Here is a 27,918-nt window from a genome sequence, read left to right on the forward strand (position 1 = left end):
GTTCTGGCCTTATTTGTTCATACAGAGATTTTGAGGTTTCTTATGCTCTAGTAGTTTGACTTGCGGTTGAGAGCAAACTGGGAGGTGGCTGGTGAGTGCCTCTGGTTGGGTCTTTGAGCACCGGGAGGAGCAGCAGTGCACAAGGACAGTGGACTTTTGAGCCCGTGTCATGCTTATTGGCACTTGAGCTGGGTGACCTGGAGAACTTCAGCAAGTGAAGGGGAAAGTTTTCCTGTCCCCAGGGATCAGCTCTGTTATCTAATAGATGTCCTTAACTCTCTGAATAGGAGAGTAATTGTCACAGTTCCTTTTTCTTTACCTTTTAATTGTTTTTTAATTATTTTATTTTCTTTTCCTCTCCTTCAAAGGGCCAGGGCCCAGAGCCTGGTGCATTCTCTCTCTCTCATCATGGTGGATGCATCGCTAGGAACAATACAGTGCTTAGAAGAAATAGTGAGTACTTACCTTGCCTGGGTTTGGAGTGTATTTGTAATTTTAGATGTCTGTTATATTAAAAATGTGGTCATTTCAGTTAATGTCTTTGTTGGTTTGAAGTCGATCCTCCTCTGCCTCTCCCTACTTGTTTTATTGCATTACTTCTCCAGATCTCAGAGTTTGTGCAGAAGGATGAAGTAAAGCCTGCTGTGATCCAGCTGCTATGGGAGCGGTTCACAGAAAAATCTCGGTGCTCGTCACTAGAACGACGTGCTGCTGTGATGCTGCTGGGGATGATGGCACGGTGAGCCCAGGGCCTAGTCTAATCCTGTGGGTGGAAGGATGTACAGGGAGTTGATTTTTTTCGAAGAACTGTGGGTGCTGCATCAGCTGACCCTTTGTTCTGCAGCTTCAAAATTAGCAACTAGGTCATGGGGTAACAAAACTTGGAATGAAATATGGTTGTGCTGGGTCCCACCAGCACAGCCTCTGAACAAGTATGACAACATTACTTTCTTTGTGTTCTGAATGTCCATCCCTTGTCAGGGGTTTGCCATGTCACAGCTCTGCAACCTTGTCTGTGTTTGGATAAGAACAGTGAGAAGCTGCTGAGTAGAGATGTCTGTAGTCTTTAGCATGGAGGCAGATGAATCTGCTTCCCTTTCTGGGGGCAAAAAGAGTCTAATTGTGCTATAAGGCTTTCATTCCTCAGTTTCCCGGCCCAGTAACCCTTTGGCATTTAGCTTATCTGCTGATTTCTTCTTGCTCTTCCTACTTCAGTCCTTCATCTGTCAAAAATAGGCTTGCATAATGATGGTCTTGAAGTTCTTGGCTCTAGAGTTAGAGCCATTTCTGGAGCTTGCAGCCAATTCTGCAATTTGAGTATTAGATATTCTTTCCAAGGTATTGCTGCCACCCCATCCCACATGCTTGTGGCAGAATTGTAGGCATCGTCTCAAAATTAATATCTTTCCCTGAAAATTGTGGGATTTCAAGAAAACTGTAGGTTTCCAGGATATCCCATGAGATCCTGCGTTGAGTCTGGGTGTGTGTGTGTGAAATAACAACAACATTGCCTGTTATTGCTTTTGTCCTATAGATGCATGTTGTAAACTTTGTAGATTCTCTTTTTAAATACATTAGGTTCTGTTCTTGCCGCCTTCACCCAGTTAATTGTATCCTCTGATCAGGCCTGGTCTGAGGAATGTACAATTCTACCTTTCAGAGGTGGAAAGGAGGGGGGGATGTGGGAGTGGGTTTTGGGATTTTTTTGTTGTTGTGTTGTTTTGTTTCCTACAGTAGGAGAGGAAGTGTCACATCTCACCAGTCCTGAGCTTCTGTTTCTCAACACTTTTCTATATGTTACCCTTTTTTTTTCTTTTTTTTGTTTGTTTTTTTTGCTCCTTTCTGATAAGAAGAGTCAAGTCTTTCTTTACAAAGAGACAGTATGCTCAGTGTTGTTTGCTTTGGAGAACCTCACCTCTTAATGTAGTATGGATTATACTGGCTTCTGTGGAATATTGCTTGCTGCTCCTGTAACTATATAGTCATTGGATGGATTTATATTTTTTTTTTCTCTTACTCAGACCACTGCCTTCCACAAGGCACAAGGAGTATTTCTCTTGGTTTTCCATATTTCTGTGAACTTTCAGGAGGAACTCATGTAATACCCCCATTCTTTTCCACAGAGGGAAGCCGGAGATCATAGGTAGCAACCTGGATGTCTTGGTGACAGTAGGGTTGTCCGAAAAGGCATGTGAAGACTATCACCTGGCTCAAGAAGTATGCAATGCGATTTCCAAACTTGCCAGTAACCCTAAGGTAAGACTCTTAGCTTGTTCTTGAGGTCATTCAGAAACACAGTTATCCAGAAACAAAGGGGGCGGGAAATGGTTTGTATTGAGAAGAGAGAAAAGTGATTAAATTTTTATGGATTTTGAAATTTAGTAGGTTGAGACCATTCAGCAACACTGTCTGGAAAGCTTAGCACACATCAGTGAACATGTAATAAAAGTATTTTCATTAGGCAACAGGCTGAATTCAATTAGTAAAGAGTTCAGTGCACAAAAAAAAATCTGTTTTCCTTTCAATTCTCTTCCTCAGACTCCCCGTTCTAAGCAGATTTGTGTTTCCTCAACCATGAAGCCCTTTCCCCTACTGATGTTTTCTGGTGGTGTGGTTCTTTTGCCCTCCCTAGTAATTGATATTTGGGAGTTGTCAGCTGTACAGCTGAATATAAAACATGAAAGGTTTTCAAACCTGTCCATGTTGTACTTACAGTAACATGATGGTCACTTATCAGACAGCTTCTTTGTCTGTGGAACAGTTTATGCTTTTTTTTTTTTTAACGCAGTTGGGAGGAAAAAAAACCCTCTTTGTTTTTTGACTCAAGCATTTAGGGCATTTTGGTTCATGACTTCCAGCATAAAAGCAGCCCTCCTTCAAACAGCACCATCATTCTGTGTTCGCCCCTTCCACTGGGGATGTTACTGCAGGACCTTAATGAATTAATGTGTATCATAACATTATTAAATTTTCTGAAGGCGGTTGTAATTCAGTTTTAGGTTGACTGTGCAGTTAAATTTGTATGTGACGAGGGACTGAACTGTAGGTACTTGAACGACTGTGGTAGCTCTTCCTTCCCCTCCTCCCCCATAACCAGAAATTCAGTACAGAGAGTAAGGTTGTAGTGAATTGAGAAATTTTGTTTCCAGGCACTGAAAGCTGGTAAATCCTCAAGCAGTAGCTTGTTTTGGTCATGTATATTTTGATCAGGCAGCCACAGATGTGCTGGGATTTCTCGGACATTGTGATGCTTGATTTAGTAGTTCTATGCGTTGTCTTCATCCCAACCTAAAATGTGGTGGGACTGCAACAGCTTAAGTGTGAGGTGGGTGTTGAATCCAGAGCTATCCTCTCTTATTTCTACTGATGATATTTTGCTTTTAAACAAAACCTCATGGTTCTGGAGTACCCTCAGGCAAGGGCATCTAGCTGACTTACTGTTGGTAGCTGAAGATGCTCTAAAAGTTTCCCTCTTCAGTCATTGTGGATAATGAGTAAACAACAGATTTCAAAAGAGTTATTTTGATTTAAGGTGAAATAGTGGAACTGTCTGGCTTAGCCTCGGATCATCACTTGGCCAAACTTTAAATCCACCCAGTGCTGCCACCGTGTCTTCAAAAGTGACAGTAATGTCCCTGCTGCATGTTTAGTTGCACAGCAGTACTGGATGTCCCTGCAGTGGGCCTAGCGTGGGTTTGATTAGCATTGTGCACACAGCAAGGTTTAGTTCCAGGAAGGGTACGGGGTGGATCTCTTACGTGGTAAGAGTAACTCATCTGTTCTCTCTGCAGCCAGCACAGGGAAAGAACAAGGCACCTTTTCGACTGCCGCAGAACCACATGCTCTTTGGTTGCCTGAGTGAGACTGTGAGTAAAGGTGAGCTCAAGTCAGCGGAAGGTTTGGAGGAGATGGAGTTGGGCTGTGAGACAGCCCGTGTTGTGGCTGGTGTGTGTGGTACATTGCTCCCTCTTCTCGTTAGGCTTTGCCCAACCAAGCGGTCACTGGATCCCTTTCATGGAGGCAGCAGTAACGCTCATCTACCAGCTGGCAGAAGGGGCAGAGGAGATATGTGCTCAAATCCTGCAAGACTGCAGTCGGCAAGCTCTGGAGAAGCTGCAGGAGGCTGATGGGCAGAAAGCTGGTGAGGAAAAAAGCTGGTGAAGGAAATCTGTACCCTTGATTTCTAGTGCTGCAATTGGGTGGCCTTGAATAACTGCAAGAGGCAAACAGAGCTGAGGGGCTAGTGGAGGTGTTGCTGTGGAAGGGCGCGAGTGCTGTGAAGGAGTTTGTGGAGTATGAAGACGGGTTATACAGTGAAAATTGGCAGTAACTGATGGGGGAAGAGGTCTAGATCAACACTGAACTGTAGTAATTTTTCTCCACTAGATCCAGCGGTTTCTCCCAGCAGAGTTTCTGATGGTGATAGCAGTCTTCCCACATTCCTGCTGATGCACCTGGTGTCCCTTGTGGGACAGGTGGCACTGCAGCAGGTAGCATATTTGGAAGTATCTGTGAGTGCAGAGCTACGCAGACGCCGCATCCTTAGAGAGGAGGAGAAGACCAAGAAGCATTCTGACAGCAGCACGAAGAAGCAGAGACCCCGGGTGAGAACTGAGGGCTTTTTTTCCTATGGGCAGCTCTAGTGTCCCAGCTACTGCCACAGCAAACTTCTGGAGAACATGCTTCTGGGGATGCAGGAGGTCTGGGGTAATGCATGCTTTGGGAATGGAAACGGACGTGTCTTGGTCAGGATTGACAGGGAGAGCTGAGGTCCTTGCATGACCCTGTTCAATAAAACTCTCACGCTAGTCTTGGGTTTTGAACAGACAGAGGAAAGGGAATGGAAGGTGATGCCCTGGCCGTGCTTATCTTCCTGCTTCAGGCAAACATTTCGTTTCCACTCATCACCTGCTTTCTTACCAGTGTAATCTTTTGCAATTGCTGCTAGCGGTGACAAACACCCATTTGTGCCCTGAGTTTTGGAAAAGGGCTTCTGGAACCTTGGTCCGTAGGGCTTGAGGGTTCTGTCCTCTCTCAGGTAGGATCTGTGTGATAGAAAGTCCCTGCTTGGTTACATCTACTCAGGACATTTTCCAGAGTGTAGTGAGGCTGACTTTCTTGGGTAAGAATAGAGAAAAATGTTATGTGTCCCTAGGTATCCAGTCTCTGTTAGATGCCTACAGTGCTATATCCAGATAAATCTGTAGTTCGTTTCCTCATCTGCCCTGCTTATCGGTGTCACTACCATTTCCCGCACAGGAGGAGGTTCCTATGAGATTTTCCAAGAAGCAGAAGCTGGATGCAGATTTGGTCCCCGTGCAACACTCATGTCTCTCTTCTTCCCTTGTGTTGCTTTTGCCTTGCTATAAGGTTTTCTGTGGTCTTGCTCAGAAGACCAGGAACTCAAAGTCCACTTTGAACTTCATGCTTTTAGGATTTGAGTGTTCTTTAAGTTGTGCTGTACTTGGGCATCGATGCCAGATGTGTCCTATGTCTGTCTCAGCTTAGTAGCCTAGGCTTTCGTTTCGTTGATGATCTGTGGCACGTGGACTGGCAAATCCCGGACTACCCTTCACATTTCCATTCAGTTCTTGGGGAAAAGTGGGTTTTAAAACTCTCCGTCAGCCTGTTGTTCTCAACTCTAGTCGTGCTGCTGGTAACATGTATGCACCTCTTGCCCAAGAGAAGAGTACTTTGTGAAGGAAGGGGTTATTGTTGCCTGTCGTCCTTTTTATAGCCTTCCTTTCTGCACAGAGCACAGGAAATGAGACGACTATGGAGGAAGAGCTGGGCCTTGTGGGAGCCTCAGCTGATGACACAGAAGCTGAACTCATCCGCAGTATTTGTGAGACAGAACTTCTAGATGGTAAGTGTGGCTGCCACCGAGGAGCACTGGCTCTGTCTGCCTGTGTGAAAGAAGAGGTGTGGTGGGTAACAGGCCCAGGAGGAAGGCTGTTTGCTTCAGAAGGAAATACTGTCATTTTTTGCCCGGTGTCAGTTTCTGTGTAGGCTGTCTGTTTCTTTGCTGTGCCTCCCTGGAGGTGGTTTTTCAATGGTGAAAGTGAGTCAACCAGTTTCTATGGTCTGCAGAAGTTCTGGGATAAATTGAGTAATTGTTCTTAAAGTGAGATGCACAAACAGTGCTCGCATCATTGCTGTCTTCGTCCCTGTTCTCTAGAGAAGCACCTGTTCTCTGCCTTTGTTCCACTGGTGCTCAAGATCTGCAACAACCCTGGGCTCTACAGTGATCCAGCCCTCTCAGCTGCTGCAGCCCTCGCTCTTGGCAAAGTCTGCATGATCAGGTAATGCCTAGCCCTGCTGGTGTTCTCTTCCCAGCCTTCCTAGTCCTAAGGCACAAGCAAACATTGCAACTCCTTTCCTGTGGAGAGAATAAAACATGAAAGAGCGTTCACAGATTTGACTTTTTTTTTTTGTCTCGCTGCTCTCTGAGAGATGGGATTTTGGTATCTATGCCTTCTTTTCTGTACCCTGTCCCGTCAGCTCTGAGTTCTGTGACTCCCACTTGCGCCTGCTGTTCACCATGATGGAGAAGTCCACTCTGCCTGGTGTGAGATCCAACCTCGTTATTGCAGCAGGAGATCTGGCCATCCGTTTCCCCAACCTGGTGGAGCCTTGGACATCACATCTCTATGCCAGGTAATGCTACACTCATTGCTGGCAGAGGACGGGTGATGAGAGCTCTGTGGAAGGGTGACACTGGGCCTCCGGAAGGTGGGAATGATCCAGGAAACCAAATGACCCAATTTTAAGGTGTCACTGCAGGGAGACAACAGACCTGGTCTGTGGAATAGGCTGTCATGTGTATCACTAACTTGGAGATACTCAGCTGTTTTCTGTGGTAACTATAACTATATGCTTCTGTCAGGTTGCGGGACCCATGCCCAAGCGTGAGGCAGACGGCTGGACTGGTGATGACTCACCTCATCCTCAAAGACATGGTAAAGGTGAAGGGCCAAGTGAGCGAAATGGCAACTCTGCTTATAGACCCAGAGGAGGCAATCATGGGAGTGGCTCAGAACTTCTTCAGTGAACTCTCCAGCAAGGCAAGTGCATGCTCAGGGACCTTAGTTCACAGGAGCGGGGGAGGGCTGGTGGAGGCTGGGTAAATGACACAAGAGTTGAGTCCTGGAGAAGGTGTGTCAGTGGTGTAGAGCAGCTGTCTGTTCCTCTTTGTTGCCTAAATTAGGGTAGATAAAGGAAATTTTGCAACATGAGTTTTGTTTCAACCCTGATGTTGCTGAATTTGGCCTCACCCATTCACGTCAAGAGGCAGGCTCCAAACCAGTGCCTTGTCCCTTTGCTTTCTTGTGTACGCCTAGCGCAGGGTTGGGAACGGTTTTCTGCAGTTTACCTTCAGGCCTTACAACAGAGTCCCCTGACCTTATGGCTCAGGCAGTGCCTCATCTGGGAAACCTTTCAAAGTTGCTCTTGGCTGTGTGACATTAGGATCCTTAAATTGAAACAGTTGCAGCCCAAGCAAGCAAGAACAGTAGTAGCAGTAGCCCCTGTGTGCTGTTCATTGAGCGTGATGGCTGCTGCAGGCCCTTCAGAGTTTGAGGTTTGCTGCCTGAGAAGCTGCAGTGATACCGGGGCTTTACCAACTGGGCTTGCTCTGTTAAAAGCAGAGCCGGCCACCTGACTGCTGACTTCCTACCTCTGCAGTGTCTATGACAAAACCGTGAAAAAGTAGTGGGAAGGGGAATCTGAATTGGGCTTTATCAGGCAAGATGGGAGACAGTTGCTTGAGCTGAACTGCTGTGTAAGTTTCCTTTACCAGGAAGTTTTTTTGTTGGGTTGTGACAAGGTTGGAAATCAAAGAAACTGCATCCAAGCCTGCCAAAGAACAGAGCTGTTGCAAACTAAGGGTTGCAGTTGCTGTTAGCTTGTGTAGTTGGTTGGGTTTTTTTTCCCCCTTAGCTTCAGCCAAGTAGTTTAGGTTTGGCTGGCTGTGTACAGCTCATTTTAAAAAGCTGATGTCTTCAATCAGTAGATTCGGGGTGGGGAGAAAGGAGGTAACTTTAAGTGGGCAGCTTATTTGGCTTGACTCGAGCTGTCCTTCATAATTCTGTATCTCATGTAGAACCTTATATTCTGCACAGGATAATGCCATCTATAACCTGCTTCCAGACATAATCAGTCGTCTCTCAGATCCTAACTGTGGCGTAGAGGAGGAATCCTTCCACATTATTATGAGGTATGCTGGGGTTAAAGAAATCTTTTTCGACCAGGACTATGTTTATGCAAAGGGGGTGCCAGATCCAGGGAGGAGAAACTATGGTGACATATACAACATGCTTTTTCAGTTGTTCTCCTTGATCCGACTCTTTCAGTCTGCATCTGAAATGGAGCCATGCTGAGGGGAATTGATTCTAAAGCCACATAGTTGGGGGTGAGGAGAGACTTCACAAAGAGTTTTCACTGGCTCGTTCAAAATTACTTTGCCTCTAGAAAAGGAATACAGTTGGGTTTATGCATGGGAACGTGAATATGCAACATTAGGAGAACACAACAGATTTTAAAGGCTACCTGTGTAATTTTAGTAGCCTACTGGATTTCTGTAAGCAATTTTAGTAAAACTGTAGCTAAGGTAACAGATTTAGGTTTAGGGGGTTTTAATCTGTTTGTTGTTTTGTGGGGTTTTTTTGGTTGTGGTTTGTTGGTGGTTTTTTTATCAAGAAAGCATGATTCCATAGTATAAAGACACATTGAAATATTTCAATCTGAGGGTATTGGTTGCTCATAGGCAGCTCAAAGAATGTCTTTAGTGGTAAATTACAGAAATTTTCTTCTCATATCTGAAGCCTAACCACATGAGAGGGTTTTTTATGAGTTGCGTGAATCCCTGTGGATTACAGAGGGGAGTGTTGGGACAAAACAAAAGTATTGCTGTTGCTGAAGAGAAGAATAGTAAAATGTCCGGTGAGTTATTTCAACTAGTCTTTCTGTCCATGAGACTCCAGTGGATTTAGGAAGAGGGATGGAATTTTGGACAGGTAGGAATTGGAAGGCACAAAAAAGGTCCATTAGTGAAGCTGATGAGACTGATGATAATTTATGTCTGCAAAAGTATATGGATGTTTTGCTTCAGCTTTCAGTAAGGAGGGTAATGTGAAGTAATGGGAAATTCAGCATGTGGCTACTGACCGCACATGTAGAAGTGTAAGTTAGTGTCTGAGGTGGACGCAAACCATCGCAGAGAAACAAGAAGGCAGCATGTATACAAAAAAAGGACACAATTTTGGAATTTTCAGTACAGTTTTTAATAAATGTCAAACTGGAGGTGTTACCACAGACCTAGAGAATAATATGCATAGCGCTTGCATTAAAGTTTGGTTAAGACAGCTATAGATGGACTTCTCTGACTTCCAGAAACAGACAGAGAGAGAACTGGAGCCGCCTAGCAAATAAGCGAAAAGTCAGTATTAATTTAATAAAGTAGACAAGTATCAAATTAGTCTAAATTAATTTTAAAGAAGATCCGATCATCAGTTAGCACACCACATCATATTCTTTAAACAGGGAAAAAAGGGAATAGTAGTTGAAACTGAAGTGTTTCCCCATGTAGCATTATATGTAATGTTTCCATTGTGGAGAGGATCTGGTTTAACTCAGAAACCCTGGTGGACAAAATCACAGGCCAGGAGGAGATTATGCTCCAGGGATATTTGCCAAATTGAAAAATAGGGAGGTGTAAAAAAGATAGGGATAGTAGGGGGGAGTATTGCTGTTAAAGGACTAGCTCATGGAGATTGAGAGGGCTACAGTAATAACTGAGATGAAAATTAGCAGAACAAAGTGGAAGGTTGCATGTTCAGAAATTGTTTAACCCCTGCTCTAAAGCTATGGCTAAAGCTAGAGATGTATTCCACTTGCTGTTTTAGCAGTCAAGTTATTTCTGGTTTACATATAGGGAAGCATTGGTATTGCTGGTGAGACCTTGCCTGGAATGCTGCCACGGTTCTCGTCACTTAAGTTAAAGAAAGAAGAATTGATGCTGGAACAAATGCAGAGAGAGGACTGTTGATGATACTGTCTCTTTTCTGTATCTGAGAAAAGAAGCTTAGCATGGTGGTTGTAGACATAACAAAAACTGAACAAGGATGTGCTTAGAGCAGTTATATCAAGGCCAGTGGCAACCTAACTGAGTTTAAGTTAACAGAAATGCTGGTACGAGAAAAAGGGAGGCCAGCAGGACCTTCTTACTCAATAAATAGAAGTTACTCAGTGATTTTGATGATGAGGACATCATGCAAAATGCAGAAGTACTTAACTGTGTGAAAGCCCATGTCTCTCTTTTCCTCAAGAAGCTAGGAAAAATGTGGGATCAGGTTAGCATTTAAGTTCTGTTAGGCTTTGTTCCCACCGTAGTGCAAAGTAACACCCACTTTCACATTGAACCAAAATACAGTAACACGCCTTCAGGAAACTCATAATGAAAAAAAAGTCACAGGAATGGTTTTGAGTGGAGGGACAAAAAAATACTGCAGGCCACCCCACTTCCCTCAAAGTCTGCTTGTCAAACATTCTAGTGCCAGCACAACTTGTGAAGTGAGGAAATTGTCTGGAGGTGTTGTATGCTCTTAAAACTGGATGGAAGGAGCTGATCAGAAGTTGACACTGCAGCCTCCTCAGTGTCCCTCCTGCCTCAGGCCCTGCACAGACATTAGCACTTCTTACTCCAGACCTACAAGGGTCTTTACTTTAGCTGGATTTCTTAGTTTCATCCTAGGTGGGTGCTATTACACAAACATGCAGTTCTAATTATATGTTACGTCATAGCAGTTGTCCCCCAACAGGGTCTGTGATTAGTATTTGAAATATATTTATACACACTTTTAGCTTCTGAACCAAGACTGAGTCATGCAGAGCAATCTTGTTTTCTTTTGCAGGACCTCCCAGACGGATAGGATAGCTGCAGGCATCCCATGGTGGAGGCAGAAATGAGGTTTCCTCTCTGAGCTCTCAACTTTCCCATTTTTTTTTTTCCTCTTTGCAGACATCTTTTCTCCTATATTACAAAAGACAAACAGACAGAGAGCTTGGTGGAGAAACTTTGTCAGCGATTCCGGACTGCCAGGTGGGTTGTAATCGTAATTTTCCTGACAAACAAATCATCTTCTTGGGAATTGTTACAAGAAACTAGCTTGTATACAGTGGTTGTAACAGGTTCCCATCATATTTTTCATGTGGCAAAGTGACAAATGTTGAGATAACCCAGATTAGGTTCCTTCCCCCCCCCATCTTCCTCCTAAAAATTCATGAATAAATATGTATAAATTAAGGCTTCAGGTCTCATTACACTGTGATCGGCCCCTCTCCCTTCCCTCCTTTCTTAGGGAAAAGGTTTTGTGACAATTTAGATCTGCGTTACAGCTGAGCAAGGAGACATCCCGTGTGTGGGTTTTATGCACCTTCGTGGTCCTTCTCCCCAGGCTGTTCCCTTGCATCTCAGCTAAGAAATAGGTGCGTTCAACTGAGAAGTTGGGAGCTCCCTGTCTGGGGTGATCTCAACTGTCTAGTTGATATAGGCCCGTCCTTGTTCCGCGTGCGTGGGCTGCTCAGTGCTAACTCTCTGCCTGGGACTCCGTTTTCTTATTTGAGAGCCTGTGCCACTATACATTTATGCCTCTGCTCTGCTCTTCTGCAAGATGGGCATACCTGGCTCATGGTGCTGATCACAGAGTATATAGCGCAGGACCCATCCCATGAATCTTGGATATCATTTTGCTTCCTGGGTTTTGGGGTGGGTGTGTTTGTTGCTCCTTTCCCCAGGCTGTAACTTCACTGACACAGAAGTATACTTCCCCCCACCCCCTCCCAATGAGATAGTAGAAATTTATCTGCCTCTTTCATGTACTTTCAGTGATATCTTCATTTTGGTGCACCTCCTCCATTCCTGTGGTTTTCCTTTTCCATCGTTGTGGCTTTGCCCTTGAGGTTTAAGCTGTGTCTGTTTATCTTGGCCATTTGTACACAGTGCCTGGGCATGTGACCTGCTCAGCTGCCTCAGGGATTTGCATGTTCCCCAGAAATATTTGGATTTTTTTTCCTAAACCGGAGTGGAGAGTGGCCCCTCTCTCCAAAATTGCCTCCCAAGAACACTGGTGAGCTCTTCACACCACATTTGTTAAAAACGATGTGTGTAAGCCTTTACTAAAATGTCCTAATATTTCTGTACCAGAAAGATGATCAGTTTAATGCACGGTAGCAGTAATGCAAGTATCATTCAGACCTAAAATGTGGAAGCACCTGGATGCTGCAGCTTTGTTCTCCATCTGTCTGTATTTGGACAGTGCGTTCTGAGAGGGGGGTATATGCAAGACAGACTTCTGGCCCTCTGCTTTGTATATATGAATAATAGGGGCTTTGGCCGAGCTTTTTCTCCTTCTATTCCATCACAGTGAGCTACATTAAGGATGTTAGTTTGCTGATTTTTATTATTTTTTTTGCCTTTTTTTCCCAATAACTTTTGCTGGAATTTGAATGTAGTCCTCCTTTGAAACAGTTGTTGTTATTTGTTCACTTTATGTCTTAATGAAAATGGCCTTCTTTTATGTAACTGGCCTGTAACTGCCAAGGAAAGAGAGAGAGAGAGAGAGAACATCAAATAAAGCTTTGCTTGAGACTATCTCAAACATGCAAAAATGAGCAGCCAGGGGTTTTTTTACTATTGAGTTGAAATAAGGCCCTTCAAGAAGAGTCGTCACCTCACTGAGCGCATATATTCATCGTAGTTGGCAATAACTTTGGATGCTTTTTGAACAAATGACTGCATTCTTTAACAGCGAAGCCTCGTGTTTTTCTGACAGACACTAAGTCAGTGTCTGGGGGAATACGGTGACGGTTGTGAAGTGGTTGGTATGGCATGGCACTGTGTAACAGAACAACCTGAATCTCATGTTCCGCAGGGCAGAAGCACCTGCAGGATACGCTTTATCCTCATGTGCCATAGTTTTTGGCTCATCCTTACACATCCCTCTTCATAGGAGCTAATGGCAATCTCTGTTTCTCCCAGAACTGAGCGTCAATATCGGGATCTGGCCCACTGCCTTACTCTGCTTCCCCTCTCAGAACGGGGCCTTCACAAGCTGCAGGACAACTTTGATTGCTTTGCAGACAAGCTCCAAGACCCAGCTGTCTACAGTTGTTTCCAAACTGTGATGGCTCGATTCCGCAGAGCAGGCGGCAAACCTGAGACTAAAGTAAGGATGGGGGGCAAGTGGCCGGGCCAGGAAAACAACTGCTTTTAACACACAGTGATTGGAAAGCCCTGCAGTTCTCTGTATTAAGCAGGCTACTCCTTGGCCCTGACAATTTATCAGAGGACCTGATGGCAATTCTGCTATGGATGTAATACTTCTTTCCCCCTGTCTTCCCCACCCCTTCACTCCCCCCCACCTTACATCTCCATCAGGCTCTGGCTGAAGAACTGGAGCAGAAGCTGGCTGCCTCCCATAACCGAGGGCTGGATTCAGCAGAGACATGCCAGGAAGGTAGTGGAACTCCAATGCCAGAGCCAGCCAAGCGGAAAACAACAGGAGGTACGTTCCTTTTGTGAGACTGCAGCCTTCCCCCTGATCCTGCAGTCCAGCGGAGACACCTAGGGACTCTTCCTCACCCTGACAGACAGAATGGCTGCTACCTTTCCCTTTTTTTGTGTGTGTGTTTTTTTTTTCTTGGCAGGTTCATGCCGCCATCCCCTGAACACAGTCAACAGGGATGAAGATTTTGTCACCCCCAAGCCTCGCAATCTCCGAAACCCTAAGCGTGCCCAAAAGCGTCCTCCATGCAAAAAAGCCATTATCACCTTCTCCAGTGATGAGGAGAACAGCTCTGAGGACGGTAAGGCATTGTACCTGTATGCTCAAAAGGTGAAACTGGAGAAAGGCTGTAGATTTGGCCCCACAGGGATGTTCCTTTGGGAAAGGGCAGAAGGTGGGTAGGGCTTCAGCGCACGGCCTATGTTGCCTGTGTACGTCTCTGTTGAAGGCAGTAGTGTGCTGGTTACTGACACATTTTACTCTCTAGAGCTATCGGCAGAATTAAGAGAGGAAGAAACCCCCACCAAAACAACCCCCATCACCAGATCTTCAGCCCGCCGGTTGCGCTGAGGGAACCATCTGCCACTGTCTTTAACTAAAAATAAAACTTGTTTTATACAGCAGTCGTCTTCTCTTGTCTGAATTACACCATAATATGGCAGTGCTTTAACTGAGGACAAAATGGAAGTTGCACACCAGGCTAAAGCAATTCCAATCCTGTCTTTTGATATCTCCACAAAGAAAGGCAGTGATGAACATAGCTGCTGCTTTGACTGGCTTTGCAGATGAAAGTAAGCTGCTCTGATTAAAAAAAATATATATATATGTGTATGTATGTTTGGAAGAAAGTCTTTCTAAGAAGAGCCAAACTAACCACCGAGTACAAAATGCTCATTCTCTTTCCCTTTTTCATGTGGTTATAAGTACACTGTTCAGCTTCTCTTAACACAGGACTAATACGATTTTGCTGGGTTTAGGCCCTTTTCTGTTTCATCCTCGAAGCTCTTGCCCTGCAAAGCCCAGCAGGGCTTTGAGAAGTTACCTGCATCTTTTTCTCGTACAGATCTCATCAAATAGGAGTTGTTGAGGGATTGGGGGGTGAGGAGAGAGGGAGAAAGGCTGACTTAGGCTATAGCTAGAGTGCTTCAACAGAGAATATGTGAAGTGAATAGGAAAAAATACAACTTTTAAAAGTTTCTTCTTCTTTTTTTTTTTAAAAAAGCAAAAACAAAAACCACAAACATAAGAACTTTAGATTTGCTCAAGTTACCAAGTATACTGTAACAATGGTTGTCTCACTGCGCTTTTTGGAATGTATTTGCTGCCAATCCAATTACGTTTCAAATAAGACTGGCGCTTAAGCTCTTTCCTTCCAGGAATGCCACATCAGTGTTCAACTCCTTGGACTGCCCTGTGAACATGAAGTGCCCTAAATTTGAATTTGTGTTAATCGCATAAACAACCTTTAACCTCCTGTCTCACAGGCAAGTTGGCATTTGTCCCAGAGCTATTACTACAGAATTATTTCCTCCTACCTGTCAGTTGCCTAGAAAGCAGACTAGTCGCTAGCTGGGCAGGAATCGGAAGGGTCCTCCTATCAGGTAGGTTCCTGTAGATCTTCTGCATTCTCCGTCTCTCGGGTTCTACCACATTCCTACAGTTGTTGTGGTCACCCTTGGTTCGCCAGTAAGTAGAGCCTGCTGCTCAGTTCTCTGGCCTGCATAAGTAACGATAAAAGACCGTTGTAGCTTATTTTGATCCCAATTTAGGAAAGCATTGAAAATCGCATAACTTTGCATTGACCTGGGAATACGTTTTTTTAATGCCAATAGCTGAATGGACATAAACATGTTAGATGCTTGTAGAAACAAGTAGAGGAAGGAATGATGGGGTGACAGGTATATTTACTGGGCTGGGACGTGTGGACCAAACATCACATGATGCCTCAGTGGAAAGATCTGCCGCCTTGCCCCCACTAATGTAATAGCCAGGTACCAATATAGATACCCTCCCCAACTCCAGAGCACGCCAGTAAGAACCGAACAATCACGTGAAATAGAAAGATCAGAAAGCTACAGCAATATTGTCCCTTTCTCCTGTCCTCCCTGATAAAATTCTCAGTGAAGGCTACTTCACTGGCAGAGGCAGCAGCTACAGCATTAACAGTAAATATGACGCACAGTCGTGCATACTGTATGTAATTTCCCCACAACCACACACAGGGTACGTCACTCATAAATGGGAATGAAAGAGAAAGGACAGCATATATGGATTTCTACCCAGGCTCAAGGCTTTATGAGTCCATGCAATAAATCTTGTGTATATATGAGATAATATGTTGACAGTACTGTAGTGAGGGAGATATGAATGGGTGGATAGAGGAAGCAAGGTGGCCATAAAACTGCCTACGCATTGGCTTACCATCAGGGCATGCTTTTCCACTACAAGTGGTTAAACACTTTTTCCTTCCAGAGAGTCGCACAGCTGCCTTTCTGAGATGGAAGGAGGGTTTGGCAGTCAATGACTGGACTGACATGGTGGCACCCTCACTGCTTTGCAGTTCATCTTTTGCTCTTTCCTGGGCACAGCGCTGCCTGGTCAAGCGGGAGTGGAAGGTCAGTGAGCGGGAGCTCCTGCTGGTCCCTTTCTGCGGGCTCTTCAGGCAGAGCATCCCCCTCTCCTCACTGGTCTCTCCTGGCATTGGAGGAATTGGCAATCCTGCGTCATGGACAGAGGAAGTCCTGCAGAAAGATGAAGCAAAAACCAAGAGGGGTTTGATCAGCTACACAGTGGCTGCTGCCTTAAGCAGACGGTTGCTGCCCTTCTGTTCCTCCCAAGCAGCTATTTTGCTGGCCGCCACAATGACCAGGAATTGCTACTGAAGGAGTAATCCCACTCCCTTGCTTCTGAGGCAGTGGGATTACTTTGTGCCAAGATCAGTGGTGTTTCCATTCTCTGAGGGACTCCTGACCATGGTGAGCTCCAAACTCCTACACATGGTACCAGTGGAATGACATGACTGTTTTCCTTCCTTCTAGAGCCTGCAGTAATCCATCAGCCCTTTCCATCACCGTGGGCCAAGGGGCGTTCCCCCAGGGTACTTCACCCAGTTCCTAGTCCTCTCACTCTCCAGTTGCTCTGCTCCTTTCCTTTTTAAGCAAGTGTTTGCAAAAGACTGATTGTGATTCAGCAGGAGACCACTTTTCTGGTGGTCTCGCAAGCTCTAGAATCAGTGGCCCATCATCAGAGGGGGAAGGGTTTTTATGGAGGAAACTTGTTAGTGCCAGAGAGGAAAGAAGGACAATAACCTATTTGAGTCTGAGAAAACTGGGGCAATTGGGGACCCGTTGTCTGCCAAAGCCTTTTCACTTCACAGTCATCGCCAGAACATGTCAGAGCAACTATTCAGTTCTACTGCAGTCCCAGCAAGGATCTGGGACACAGAGCAGCTGCAGCTTCATGGCACCTGAGTCATCAAGCACCTGCAATTTATCCAGGATTTGCTGGATTTGCAAGAAAATTTGCTAATTTTCTACAGTCTCCAAAGTTTGTTGCTTGGTATGGGACAGTGATGACTCCTTCCTCTTGCTAGCCCCAGCTTTTGCTGGACCCAAGGAGAGGACTCGTCACTTGAGAGCTCAGAGCCTGTCCATCCCTGCAGGGCTCAGTCTGCGTGCGAGTGGGCTGGAATTTGGAGCAATTGCAAACACATTTCTGGCATTCTTCTATGCAGTCTGGGGCACACCACATTCAAGGGGATGCCAGATCAAACCACCGCTACATTTTGTATCAAAACCAAAGTGTTGCTTTTGTACTTACCTTTTGCTCAGGAAAGAGCTGACTCCTGGAACCTGTGTGTTCAACCTGAGATGCATCTGCCTGCGGCTGTCTTGCCGGGAGCGTGAATGCTCTAGCAGACTGACTCAGCTGCTTCTGGATGGTCAAATATGACTAGGAAGTACGGAACAACATCCTCTGAGACATATTGCATGTGGGATGAACACGTGCTCTCTTCCCATCCTCCTTCCTCTCTTTCCCACCCCTCTGAGACTTTCTCACCGCAAAGCTCCATCCATACCCTACCCCATCCAGCACACAGAGGGGAGGCTGTGTGCACCCATGTGTGCACCCTGCATGGATGCCCACGTGAACAGCGCGTCCCATGGCTCTCCAGCAGTCACCCGTGCTTTGTAGTTTAAAAGGCTGGTATGAAAGTAATCCTGTTCCCCACGAAATGTCTTGGTGGAGGCTGTTAGCCAGGACCTAGGGAGTCCCTCTGTTTGCCGGCATGCCCCAGACACCTGGCCCAGGCGAGGGGTGACAGTGGACTGCCAGACAGGGTCACCAGAGCCTTGCTCTGGAACTAGCACCACCCACAGGTCACAGATATCAGGTGACACTAACATACTTGGATGCCCCCAGCTGTACAAAGTCTCTCCTGCTTCCAGCATCAGCGCTCCAGACTGAAGCCCCACGCTCACTTTTCGTGGACTGGATGTAAAACTTTCTGGCTCCTTGGGCAGGGAAGAAAGGGACGCACAAATCTGCGTCTGCAAGTGCAAAATGCTGGGAAGGAAGAGAGGGAAGAAGGGAAAGAAAGACAGGGCAAATATCTGAACCGTGACATTTGTTATCTCTGCAAAAGACTTTTTTTTTCTGATTTTCTTCTTTCCTTAAAATAAAATAAACAAAAGCAGGCAGCAGAACACTGCCTGTCAAGTTTTGACCCAATTGCTTTGTGCAACAGTACTGAAGAAAGGGGAGTTTAAGGTGTTGCTAAACTCATGCAGCACACCCACTACTAACCCTGTACTGGGGTACAGTCCCCCCCATTCTTCTCCCCTGACAAACTTTCCTGATTAGTTTCTGTCTTCACACCCAGACTGACTTCTGCACCCTGATCTCCAAACAGTGACCTCATTGCCTTGTTCAACTGGTGAGAAACTACAGTAAAATGGGAGAGGTAAACAAAGGAGGGGGAACTAATGGCCAGAAGATTTAGGAGGCAGGAATCTGCTCTTCGCCGTCCCTCTTCCATTGTGCGCCTGAGCTTGAGAAAGTGCAAGCTGAGCCTCGACGAGCTCTCTTCTGCGCTGGTTCCTCTGGAAACTCAGCCCAGCCCTCCAGATGGTGACTCAGGACAACCAGCCTGCAAGTTATACACCTGCTAGTACTAGACCCATGCTCCCTGTCACCGCTGCAAATCCCGTAGAGTTACTGCTGGAATTCATACACCTTCTGCAGCAAGAGCACTTCATTCCCAGGCTGACCAGCTCACTAAGATATAAATATTAAAAATGAAATTCATAAAAATGAATTTATATCAGCTCTGTGCAGCCAGCGGTGCGCCCACCACTAGTTGAGCTATTGTTCATGCTTACGCTCATTAGAGAAATAGGATTAACAGCACTCTGCCTACGAGGAGTATGTTCAATATCACTATACAATGCAACCTTCAATATCCTCCTCTGGGACGTGTTTCAAAGCGTCACCCTGTTCCTGACCCTGACAGATACCTCCAGGTCCTGGCCAGCAGCAGCTCAACTCACATTTGTCTTCCCAGACACTCAGTAAACACCTTTGTGCCTTTTTTCTTTAGAGGAAGGGGTCTTGCTGAGCTCACCCTGAAATATATCACCCTGGACAAAAGGGCTGAAAGGTTGAGGAGCTCCGGGGGGTAGTTGAGCAGAGAGCTGGGGGCCAGGCGCCTGCCAGAACCAAAGCTATAAAGGCAAAGAAGGACTAGGGACTACATCTGACACGGATGCTGCAGGTCCTGCCTCGCCTCCCACAAGCCCTGGGATAAGAAGAAGATGCTGGGACTCCAGTCGTGGCCTTGCTCGCTTCTCCTCCTCTTAGTTCTGCTCTCTGCCAGGGTTCAGACTGTGTCCTTGCCAGGACAGAGGCTACAGGTAGGAGGGACTGGGAGAGAGCTGAGGGTGGTTTCAGGAGTGGAGGGGCAATTTGGGGAGGTCGTGTGTGAACCTGGAATGAGGCGGGGTCCAAAATTCCAGCTACAGGAGGCTGCTGTCTATTCTCACTGCTCCCTCTCATTCGGTCCAACAGCCTCGGCTCTAGAGCGGCTGCATCTTTATAACCCAGCTCCTAAGGAGCACCAGCATTACCGGATGGCAGACAGAACAAATGCTTTTTAGTGCTGTCTGGCCTGGGGCAGGCTGCCTGTGGGACTCCCCATGTTGCCTGCAGAGGCTTTTAACGACAAAGAGACTGGTCCTGTCTAACTCTGCCCTGTGTCAGCAGCCACCAGAAATTAACAGTCATGTCCCTCATCATGCCTGGTTCTGACATTTCAGGGGGAAGAAGCATCCTGTTAGGCCAGGATTTTCACTCCTAAGCTCAGTACTACCCCACAGTAGCCCCTCTTTAAGGCCAAGAGCCCCTGTCAGGATGCCAGCTTCTTCACTTAAGCGAATCTTTTATCCTCTGCAATTACAGCAGTAACACTTTTGGCTTTCAAATCTACCCAGCTTCCTCTTACCCAAACCCTAACCTGAGGCCCAACACCTTGCCTTCACGTCACCCTGGGAAAGTTACAGGGAAGTAGTTAGGACGTGAACCACAATCACAAGACTCATCCTGCTATGACTCACCGCTTTCACTCCTCACGGAAGATGCCTGTGTCCGCTTCAATTAACTCGCTACCAAAAAGAGCTGCACAAAGGCATCCTCAGCCTTAGCTCAGCATCCACGTGAGGGACAGATGTGGAACAGCTACCGCAGGCTGCTTCCCTGGGCAGCCATGCCATGCCTCCACTGCGCCCAATGTACTTCCCAACCCTTGTCTCCCTACAGCTGGAGGCTGCTGGCAGTGCCGGGGGGGTACAATCAGCGTGCCGCTGCCTCCACAGATAACCTAGAGCATTCCCAGCAGATGAGGAGTCCCCATTCCTCACACCTGCTCTGCTCCTGCATCCCCTTCATAGCAGCAGGTATTTGGGGCAGGTCCATCCTCCCCACCAGCCCTCTGGAAAAAAAAGAAATGCCGCACAGCAGCTTGAGCACACGGAGGTGCTCCGCATCAGCAAAAGGAGCAAGGACTGAAGCCTCTTACCTTCCAAGCATGGAGGGGGGGGGCGCGGTTTGACAAGAGCAGGGCAATCTGCACACAGGCAGAGGCTCACAGCAGCTGCCCGCCTGCTCTTTTGGGCAGCAAAATCATTTCGGCCTGCAGGAGCTGCTGGTGTAGCCCTTCCCAGCGTCTGGATGCAATGTCACAGGCACAGAGCCTGTGTGCAGGCACCATTTTATGTCCTGCCTGAGCCCTCAGGAAGGTGCGGGCGGTGGGGCACAAGGGGGTACAAGGCTTATCGCCAGGAACACAGGCAGCTCCGCTCTCACTCCCCCCTCTCCTCTCTGTTTATCCCAGATGCTCCTTTCCCAGTTGCTGCCCCTGGAGCCTGAGTCCACGCCGGCCGAAGAGGACACAAAGGAGGGGTCCAGCTTTGGCCCTCAGTTTCTCTCCTCCACCCTCCCCTTCCTCCCGTCTGGGGCTAGAGCTGCCCGTCCCTCTCTCTGGCGCAAGACCCTCGCCAGTCGCAAGTGGGCACTGCCTGGAGATTGGGCCTGGAAGGCTGTGCCCAGGGGCTGCTTTGGGCTGAAACTGGACAGGATCGGGACCTTCAGTGGTTTGGGGTGTTAGCCTAGGAGGGGCTCCAAGGCGAGAGGGCCAGCAGTGAGGGCTCGAACAAGGGGCAGGGAAGAAGTAAGGGGAGACCTGAGAGCACGGATGGCAGGGAGGACCAGGAGCGAGGGGATGGGGGCAGTGGGGCAGGATGTGGGGTCACCCTTGCCTGCAGCAGGGGCGAAGGCTGGGATGCGGGACCACCCGTGCTACCAGGGATGTGCTGGGGGCCCGGCTGGGGCGCAGGAACAGGCGGGACGCACACCGCTGGGCGGCTCACCACCCCGCTTCTCCGCAGCCAGAGGAGACCCAGGTGCCGCAGCACCGGCTTGGGAAGCAGCACAGCACGACAGCGGCCAAAGTCCTGAAGCTCCTGCTCTGAAGGGGAGAGGCAGCGGGGAAGCAGCGCGGTGGTAACAAGGAGGAGCTGCCCGGCTCCACGGCCGCCCCTCAGCTGCACGACCCCTGCTCCGCCGGCAGCCCCCTCCCTCCTCTCCGTGCTTGAGGACTCGCGTGCTAATTAAACAGAGCTGTATTAATTTCCGCATCCGCAAGCGGCCGTGGCTGCCCCCAGGCCGTGGGGCTGGCGGTGGGGGGGCAGGCCGGGAGATGGCGGCAGAGCCCACCGCCCCCAGCCCCCCGGGCACGGGGCCATGTTGGGTACGCACCGCCATTCCGGGTGGGCTGGGCAGCACGCACGGTTGCAGCGCGGCGCTGACGGGTCGGCAGCAGCAGGGGGGGGGGGCAGCGGGCAAGGTATCGACCGGGCGCCGGGGCAGAAGGGCCGCGTTGGCTCATCCCAGCCGCACTCTGCCCCCCGGCACTGTGGTGTTTGCCGAGCAAACACAGGGGCCTCCTGTTTGCGCGGTAGCTGCCCCTGAGAGTCTCCCCCTGGCCCCTCGGCAGGATGGGGCACCATGAACCCCATCACGGGCTTGCACCCCTCCAGCCCCACTGCTGTACCATGCCAGCCATCATCCCCTGGCCTTTAAGAAAAGGTCGTAACCTCAGCCGGGTCTAAACTTAGCTGCCGGGCCCCCGGTGGCACCGGGAATAGCAGTGGTATAAGGGGAGTTGGGTTACGTTCAAGCTGCGTGACCCCTCTCTGCCCCCCGCCCCGGTACCTGCGTGGCTCCCCCAGCCCGCTCCTCCCTCCTTATCCTCAAAGCCCTGCTGGAGCCCTGCTCAGCAGAGCAGCCGGAGGGACAGGCCTGCTCCCACCACCCCCTGCCAGCCCGGGTCTGCATCCCCACCGCTCCCACACCTTCCTCCAGGACCCCCTCCCCTAGGGATGGAGGCTTTCGGGGCGTGCTCTGGGCCTTGTGCCTAACGTGGCTTTGTCCCACAAGCCCTGCTCCAAGCTGGGGGGGATGCAGCCCGGCACAGTTCAGTGGGGGAGCCCAGCAATGGGGGGGGGGGTGGCGAGCTGGGCAGCGGCGGCAGCCATGCAGGGAGCCCTCCCTTCTCGTAGGCAGCCGGCGAAGGCGGGCCAAGGCAGCAGACGGGCAGGATTTCCGCTGTCACGTCCCGGAGTAGCAGCAGTGCCGCAGTGCCTCATTAAGATGGTGCTCACGCTGTGGCGTGTGGCCTGCCGGGGAAGCGGCCGGGCCGCTGGCCCCATCCACAGCACGCCAGGCTAAACCCACCCAGGGGAGCCAAAGACAGGCGTGGGGGGGGGTCCCCAACCTCGGGGGCAAGAGAGCTCGCAGCCAGCACCTGCTGCCTTCCAGCACTGGGGGGAGTGGGAGATGCTTGTGGACCCGCTGCTCCCTCGGGGTGTCCCCAGCATCCCTGCGGACCCTTTGCCCTTGCCGCCGTGCTGGGGGAGCAGGTGGGCTGAAAGGGTGGGTGTGTGTATGGCGGGGTCTCTCCTTTGTTACCAGGCGACAGCAGTGCACGCCGTTCCCCAGGGCGCCGGTGGCAGCGAGCCCCGGGGGAGCCAGCCCCTCACCGGCCATCATCGCGGGGGGGTGGCGGCGGTGTCCTTTCCCGCCTCCCCAGGCCCCGCCGCCCATCTCCGCCCTGGGGACACCTCCCCGCCGCAGGGCGAGGACCCGGCTTCCTCCGGGAGCGGGGCATCTCTCACCACCATCACCGCCACCGCCATCACTGCCCAGGGGTGGCTCGGCGGGAAGGTGCAGTGCGGACCCCCCCACACTGCCGGCGCGGGGCCTTTGTTACGGGGAGGGGAGGGCAACAGGGAAGAGAGCGGGGAGCGGGCGGGGGGGGGGAACTGAGGCAGCCGCACCCGCAGCGCGGCCGCACGTAGCCCGGCCCGGCCCCCGCGCTGCCATTCGGCGGCGGCCCGGCGGGGCGGGCCCCAGCCCTTCCCCTCCGCGGGTATAAAGGGTGGCGGAGCGGCGCTGCGCCACCTTCTCACTGCGCGCCGGGGCGGCTTACAGGCAGCAGGTAACGGGCGAGGGTTGGGGGTGGCGGCGGTTGGGGGGAGGGGGGGGCTGGGGAGGAGGAGGATGCGCAGGGGAAGAGAGAGGCGGTGAGGTGGGGACCCCCGCCCGCCCGGGGGCCGGCGCCGCGGGGGTGGGCCGGGCGGCGGCGGCCGGCAGCCTCCGGGCGGAGCGTGGCGGCGGGGCCCACGGGCACAAAGGCGGTGGGGCGCAAGATGGAGGCGGCGGGGGCGGAGTGAGGAGGAGGGGAGCGGCGGTGAGGGGGGGGGTGGATTACCTGGGCGGGCGGGGGGGGGGGGGGGGGGGAGAGAGGGGGGGGCGCGGGGGCGGGTCCGGAGCGCGTGCACCCCCAACCCCCACCGCCCCCCTCCCCACCCCCTAGTGGTGGGCGAGCCGTTAACGGTGCCCGCGCGAGACGCGGCGGACGGTTCCCTGCTCCCCCCTCCCCTCCAGCGCGCACCCTCCCCCCCCCCCCCCGCCCCTGTGGGTGCCTCACCCTCACCGGCGTTTTCTGCCCGCAGGAACATCCCGAAGAGGCGAAGATGGTGAAAGTCGGAGTCAACGGGTGAGTGCCGGGGCCGGGCTGCGGCACAAGGAGGCGCCCGGTGGGGCGGGGGGGGGGGGCGGAGGGGGCAAGGTCGCCTCAAGGGCGGGGGGTGGGGGGGCGGGTAAACTGTGCACCCCGCCGGTCCCGCTCCACCGTCGCCCCCCGGGCCGGGCCGGGGAAGGGCGGGCTGCTGCTGAGTCACTTCCCCCTGCAGATTCGGGGTGACTCACCCTGGAAGCGGCGGCGCTGCCCGCCTGCCCCGGGGGTCCCCGCACCTCGCCGGCGGGCTGCAGCGCCCCCCCGCCCCCCCGAAAGGTTGCCCGGTGGATCGTGTGTCGGCGGCGTCCCCCGGGGGACGTGACCTTCTGCCGCCGGGCCGAGGAGTAACCGGATCCCCGGGGCCCTCAGTAAATTTAGCGCTTGACCTTTCCGGTGCGGGGGTCGGTCTTAATCTTTAACCGAGGTGCCTCGGCCTTTGGACGCGGCTCCTGGGCTCCCACCCGCCCCGCGGGGCAGGGAGCGGCAGATGCTCCCGAGGGAAGGCAGCGGACCGTGCCCAGCCCGGCAGGTTCCATGTCGCTCCTCCTCACCCACGTCTCTCTCTCCCCAGATTTGGCCGCATCGGCCGCCTGGTCACCCGGGCTGCTATCCTCTCTGGCAAAGTCCAAGTGGTGGCCATCAATGATCCCTTCATTGATCTGAACTACATGGTGAGTTGTCTTGCAGTGCCCCCTGGGGGCCTTTTCGAGTAGAGCTCCTCTGGCTCTGTTCTAGTACCTTCCTAGGAAAACCGGGCGTGGGGTAGAGGCGCAGGGCTGGGAGGTTCGAGAGCCAAGCGGTTGGACAAGCTCACTGAGGAGGTGGGGAGCTGAGATTGTGGTGTAGGCAGAGCAAGGGTTGGGGAGAAGGTAGCTGGGGTGCCTGACCTTCCCCCCTCTTTCCTTTCTAGGTTTACATGTTCAAATATGACTCTACTCATGGTCACTTCCGTGGCACTGTCAAGGCTGAGAATGGGAAACTTGTGATTAACGGGAATGCTATCACCATCTTCCAGGAGTAAGTATTTCTCTCTCTTGCCCTTTTGGAGGATGAAAGCAGGTGTCTCACAGAGCACCGCTTACAATTTTGTCCCTTCTCAGGCGTGACCCCAGCAACATCAAGTGGGGAGATGCTGGTGCTGAATATGTTGTGGAGTCCACTGGTGTCTTCACCACCATGGATAAGGCTGGGGTGAGTATGCCACACACGGGAGAAGGGGTACCGCTGCTCCTGCCTGTGGGGTACATTACCATGTATAGAGTTGCTCAAGATGGGGAAGAGATGGGGCTGGGAGGCAGAAGAGGTTGTCTGAAAAAGCGAGCTGTTGGAGAGATTCTGGGTTATCTAATCTCCTCCTTTTTTTCCAGGCTCACCTGAAGGGTGGCGCTAAGCGTGTTATCATCTCTGCCCCCTCAGCTGATGCTCCCATGTTTGTGATGGGTGTCAACCATGAGAAGTATGATAAGTCTCTGAAAATTGTCAGGTAAGGAGAGGGGGAGATGCTCTCTGGCCTGGAGCTCTCACCAGCTGCGTGGGGTCTCATCTTGCCTCTGTAGATGTGTTGCCTCTGGCTGATGAGCCTTTTTCTCTTCTCCAGCAATGCCTCTTGCACTACTAACTGCCTGGCGCCCTTGGCCAAGGTCATCCATGACAACTTCGGCATCGTGGAGGGTCTCATGGTAGGTCTGGAGCTTGCTTCTCAGGAGGGTGCCTTATCCACAGGTCCCCTCAGCATCTGTACTCCCATTGCCCACTGGGATGGGGAGGAGGTGCCAGGGATGCTCTCTCTGGAGAGTAGTGGCTGTGTTCTTATTCCTGTGCTCTCTTTTCCCAGACCACTGTCCATGCCATCACAGCCACACAGAAGACAGTGGATGGGCCCTCTGGGAAGATGTGGAGGGATGGCAGAGGTGCTGCCCAGAACATTATCCCGGCATCTACTGGGGCTGCTAAGGCTGTGGGAAAAGTCATTCCTGAGCTCAATGGGTGAGTGTTGTCCCTCCTTGGCTGTCAGGAGGTGGCAACTAGTGCCTGTCTGGCTCTGACCTGTCCCTAGCAGAATGGAGGGCTGGCAGAAGGGTGCTGGGTGCTCTTCCCTGCTGACTCATGTCTCTCACAGGAAACTTACTGGAATGGCTTTCCGTGTGCCAACCCCCAATGTCTCTGTCGTGGACCTGACCTGCCGTCTGGAAAAAGCAGTAAGTGTTGTGCGCCCAAGGCCCTAACAACCTCCAGACCTGCCCCTGCTTCCTGTAAATTCCTTTTACCTGGAATTGCCCCTCTCTGCATTCGTCTCTTCCCTAAGAAGATTTGATCTTGGTGAAAATAGCACCTGCCATGCATGGCTGATGCCACGATGCTCCCATGTGTCTTCCCTGCCTCTCCACCCCACCCCCCTTCCCCCTGGCAGACATTTTGTGGGAGTTGACACCTGACCATCTTAAATGTCTTCTCAGGCCACATATGATGACATTAAGAGGGTAGTGAAGGCTGCTGCTGATGGTCCCCTGAAGGGCATCCTGGCATACACAGAGGACCAGGTGAGTAACTCCTAGTCTCTTGGCCTGTGGTTATTGGCACTCACCTCACGTTTCTGGTGGGAGCAGCTGTGCTGGGATCCTGGTTTGGGCACTTCTGGTTCAGGCTGTGGGTAACTGTACGTGTTACAATTTCCTTTCTGTTCCAGGTTGTCTCCTGTGACTTCAATGGTGACAGCCATTCCTCCACCTTTGATGCGGGTGCTGGCATTGCACTGAATGACCATTTTGTCAAGCTGGTTTCCTGGTAGGTGCAGCCTTGGGGGTGGTGGGGGAGACACTGGGGGGATGAGGAGCTGACACAGGCAAGTTGCAGGCTTCTGTCCTGTTCATCACTGCCAGGTTGGCAATGTGGGGTGATAGGTAGACCCCTGCTGTGTAGGGTGGCTCCAATGTATTAAAAAGTTTCTGTGGAGTGAAATTGCTGCTTATCTGAAATGACTATAGCCTTCTCCTTACTGTATTTGGAGGGTGTATGGAATTCTTCCTACTTACTTTACTAGAAGTGGATGGGAAGCTGAGTGGTTTGGTTGTGTGGGATGGGGCAGAAGAGCAGGGAAATTAGGAGGAAGGGGATGCACGAAATGGGGTCAGTCCTGACAGCACTTCTGTTTCTGTCCCCAGGTACGATAACGAGTATGGATACAGCAACCGTGTTGTGGACTTGATGGTCCACATGGCATCCAAGGAGTGAGCCGAGCACACAGCCCCCCTGCTGCCTAGGGAAGCAGGACTCTCCTTCGTTGGAGCCCCTGCCCTTCTTCACCACCGCTTAGCTCTGCATCCTGCAGTGAGAGGCCAGTTCTGTTCCCTTGTCTCCCCCACTCCTCCAACTTCTCCCCGAGCCTGGGGGAGGTGGAGAGGCTGATAGAAACTGATCTGTTTGTGTACCACCTTACATCAATAAAAGTGATCACCATCTGAAGTGCCTTGCCTGTCTGTTGGTGGGAAATGGGAGAAAGTGAGGGGGTAATGAGCAAGTGGACGTTACTGCTTTAAGATGGGCCCTGGCTGCAGTGTCTGGGACAGGTCTGCTGGGCAGTGCTGCATGGACACCATGTTAAGGCTGTGAATGTGGGTGGCAGAGATGTGCCAGAAGAGCTGTTTGCACAGCTTGGGTCAATGTGTAGGCACGGTGTGGTCCTGGGATACCTGACTGCCAGATGTGAGAGGCAAGGCTCCTGCC

At 50.6% G+C, this 27,918-nt stretch overlaps 3 protein-coding genes, 1 long non-coding RNA gene and 1 pseudogene across 7 annotated transcripts in view; 4 read left to right on the top strand and 1 right to left on the bottom strand.

Moving 5' to 3' along the window:
- The window catches only part of NCAPD2 (non-SMC condensin I complex subunit D2), a 27,744-nt gene extending 13,562 nt beyond the window's left edge, over positions 1-14,182 (top strand). For all 3 annotated transcript variants that reach the window (XM_054188650.1, XM_054188648.1, XM_054188649.1), the window contains exons 16-31: positions 369-453; positions 606-739; positions 2,124-2,256; positions 3,792-3,876; positions 3,980-4,141; positions 4,387-4,604; positions 5,755-5,866; positions 6,179-6,302; positions 6,502-6,657; positions 6,887-7,064; positions 8,121-8,215; positions 11,018-11,098; positions 13,037-13,223; positions 13,436-13,562; positions 13,705-13,863; positions 14,050-14,182. In XM_054188650.1, coding sequence (XP_054044625.1) covers positions 369-453; positions 606-739; positions 2,124-2,256; positions 3,792-3,876; positions 3,980-4,141; positions 4,387-4,604; positions 5,755-5,866; positions 6,179-6,302; positions 6,502-6,657; positions 6,887-7,064; positions 8,121-8,215; positions 11,018-11,098; positions 13,037-13,223; positions 13,436-13,562; positions 13,705-13,863; positions 14,050-14,132 — 2,119 coding nt within the window. In that variant the 3' untranslated portion in view covers positions 14,133-14,182. The remainder of the gene's footprint in view (positions 1-368; positions 454-605; positions 740-2,123; positions 2,257-3,791; positions 3,877-3,979; positions 4,142-4,386; positions 4,605-5,754; positions 5,867-6,178; positions 6,303-6,501; positions 6,658-6,886; positions 7,065-8,120; positions 8,216-11,017; positions 11,099-13,036; positions 13,224-13,435; positions 13,563-13,704; positions 13,864-14,049) is intronic.
- LOC128904419 (uncharacterized) lies at positions 9,302-19,337 on the bottom strand. Of its 2 annotated transcripts, XR_008464495.1 has the most exons (6): positions 17,971-19,337; positions 17,382-17,513; positions 15,984-16,303; positions 15,098-15,279; positions 10,855-11,029; positions 9,302-9,418 (listed from the first exon to the last, which is right to left on the bottom strand). It is a non-coding gene; the product is annotated as an uncharacterized LOC128904419 (long non-coding RNA). The 2 variants fall into 2 exon arrangements; XR_008464494.1 differs by lacking the exon at positions 9,302-9,418 and having other exon boundaries at positions 10,349-11,029; positions 17,971-19,334.
- An 18-nt stretch (positions 19,338-19,355) lies between these two features.
- Positions 19,356-21,222, top strand: LOC128904417 (C-type natriuretic peptide 2-like). The gene is made up of 2 exons (XM_054188730.1): positions 19,356-19,474; positions 20,950-21,222. Exons 1-2 carry the CDS (start codon positions 19,376-19,378, stop codon positions 21,220-21,222), a joined length of 372 nt encoding a protein of 123 aa, XP_054044705.1. The 5' UTR covers positions 19,356-19,375.
- Positions 21,223-21,813: 591 nt separating this feature from the next.
- On the top strand, positions 21,814-23,702 carry LOC128905937 (translation initiation factor IF-2-like; annotated as a pseudogene).
- Positions 23,501-27,657, top strand: GAPDH (glyceraldehyde-3-phosphate dehydrogenase). Its single transcript, XM_054188709.1, has 12 exons — positions 23,501-23,613; positions 24,131-24,174; positions 24,767-24,866; positions 25,106-25,212; positions 25,296-25,386; positions 25,563-25,678; positions 25,793-25,874; positions 26,030-26,181; positions 26,315-26,393; positions 26,652-26,735; positions 26,882-26,979; positions 27,357-27,657. Exons 2-12 carry the CDS (start codon positions 24,152-24,154, stop codon positions 27,424-27,426), a joined length of 1,002 nt encoding a protein of 333 aa, XP_054044684.1. The 5' UTR covers positions 23,501-23,613; positions 24,131-24,151; the 3' UTR covers positions 27,427-27,657.
- The last annotated feature ends 261 nt before the right edge of the window (positions 27,658-27,918 follow it).

Source organism: Rissa tridactyla, chromosome 1 (genome assembly GCF_028500815.1).
Source record: "Rissa tridactyla isolate bRisTri1 chromosome 1, bRisTri1.patW.cur.20221130, whole genome shotgun sequence".
Classification (NCBI taxonomy): Eukaryota; Metazoa; Chordata; class Aves; order Charadriiformes; family Laridae; genus Rissa; species Rissa tridactyla.

Bases quoted from the DNA above. Each gene is read 5' to 3' on its own strand.
- LOC128904417 (XM_054188730.1), top strand. From the start codon at position 19,376: ATGCTGGGACTCCAGTCGTGGCCTTGCTCGCTTCTCCTCCTCTTAGTT. The intron at 19,475-20,949 runs GTAGGAGGGACT...TGTTTATCCCAG, and splicing joins TGCCAGGACAGAGGCTACAG to ATGCTCCTTTCCCAGTTGCT.
- GAPDH (XM_054188709.1), top strand. From the start codon at position 24,152: ATGGTGAAAGTCGGAGTCAACGG. The intron at 24,867-25,105 runs GTGAGTTGTCTT...TTTCCTTTCTAG, and splicing joins TCATTGATCTGAACTACATG to GTTTACATGTTCAAATATGA. The intron at 25,387-25,562 runs GTGAGTATGCCA...CTTTTTTTCCAG, and splicing joins CCACCATGGATAAGGCTGGG to GCTCACCTGAAGGGTGGCGC.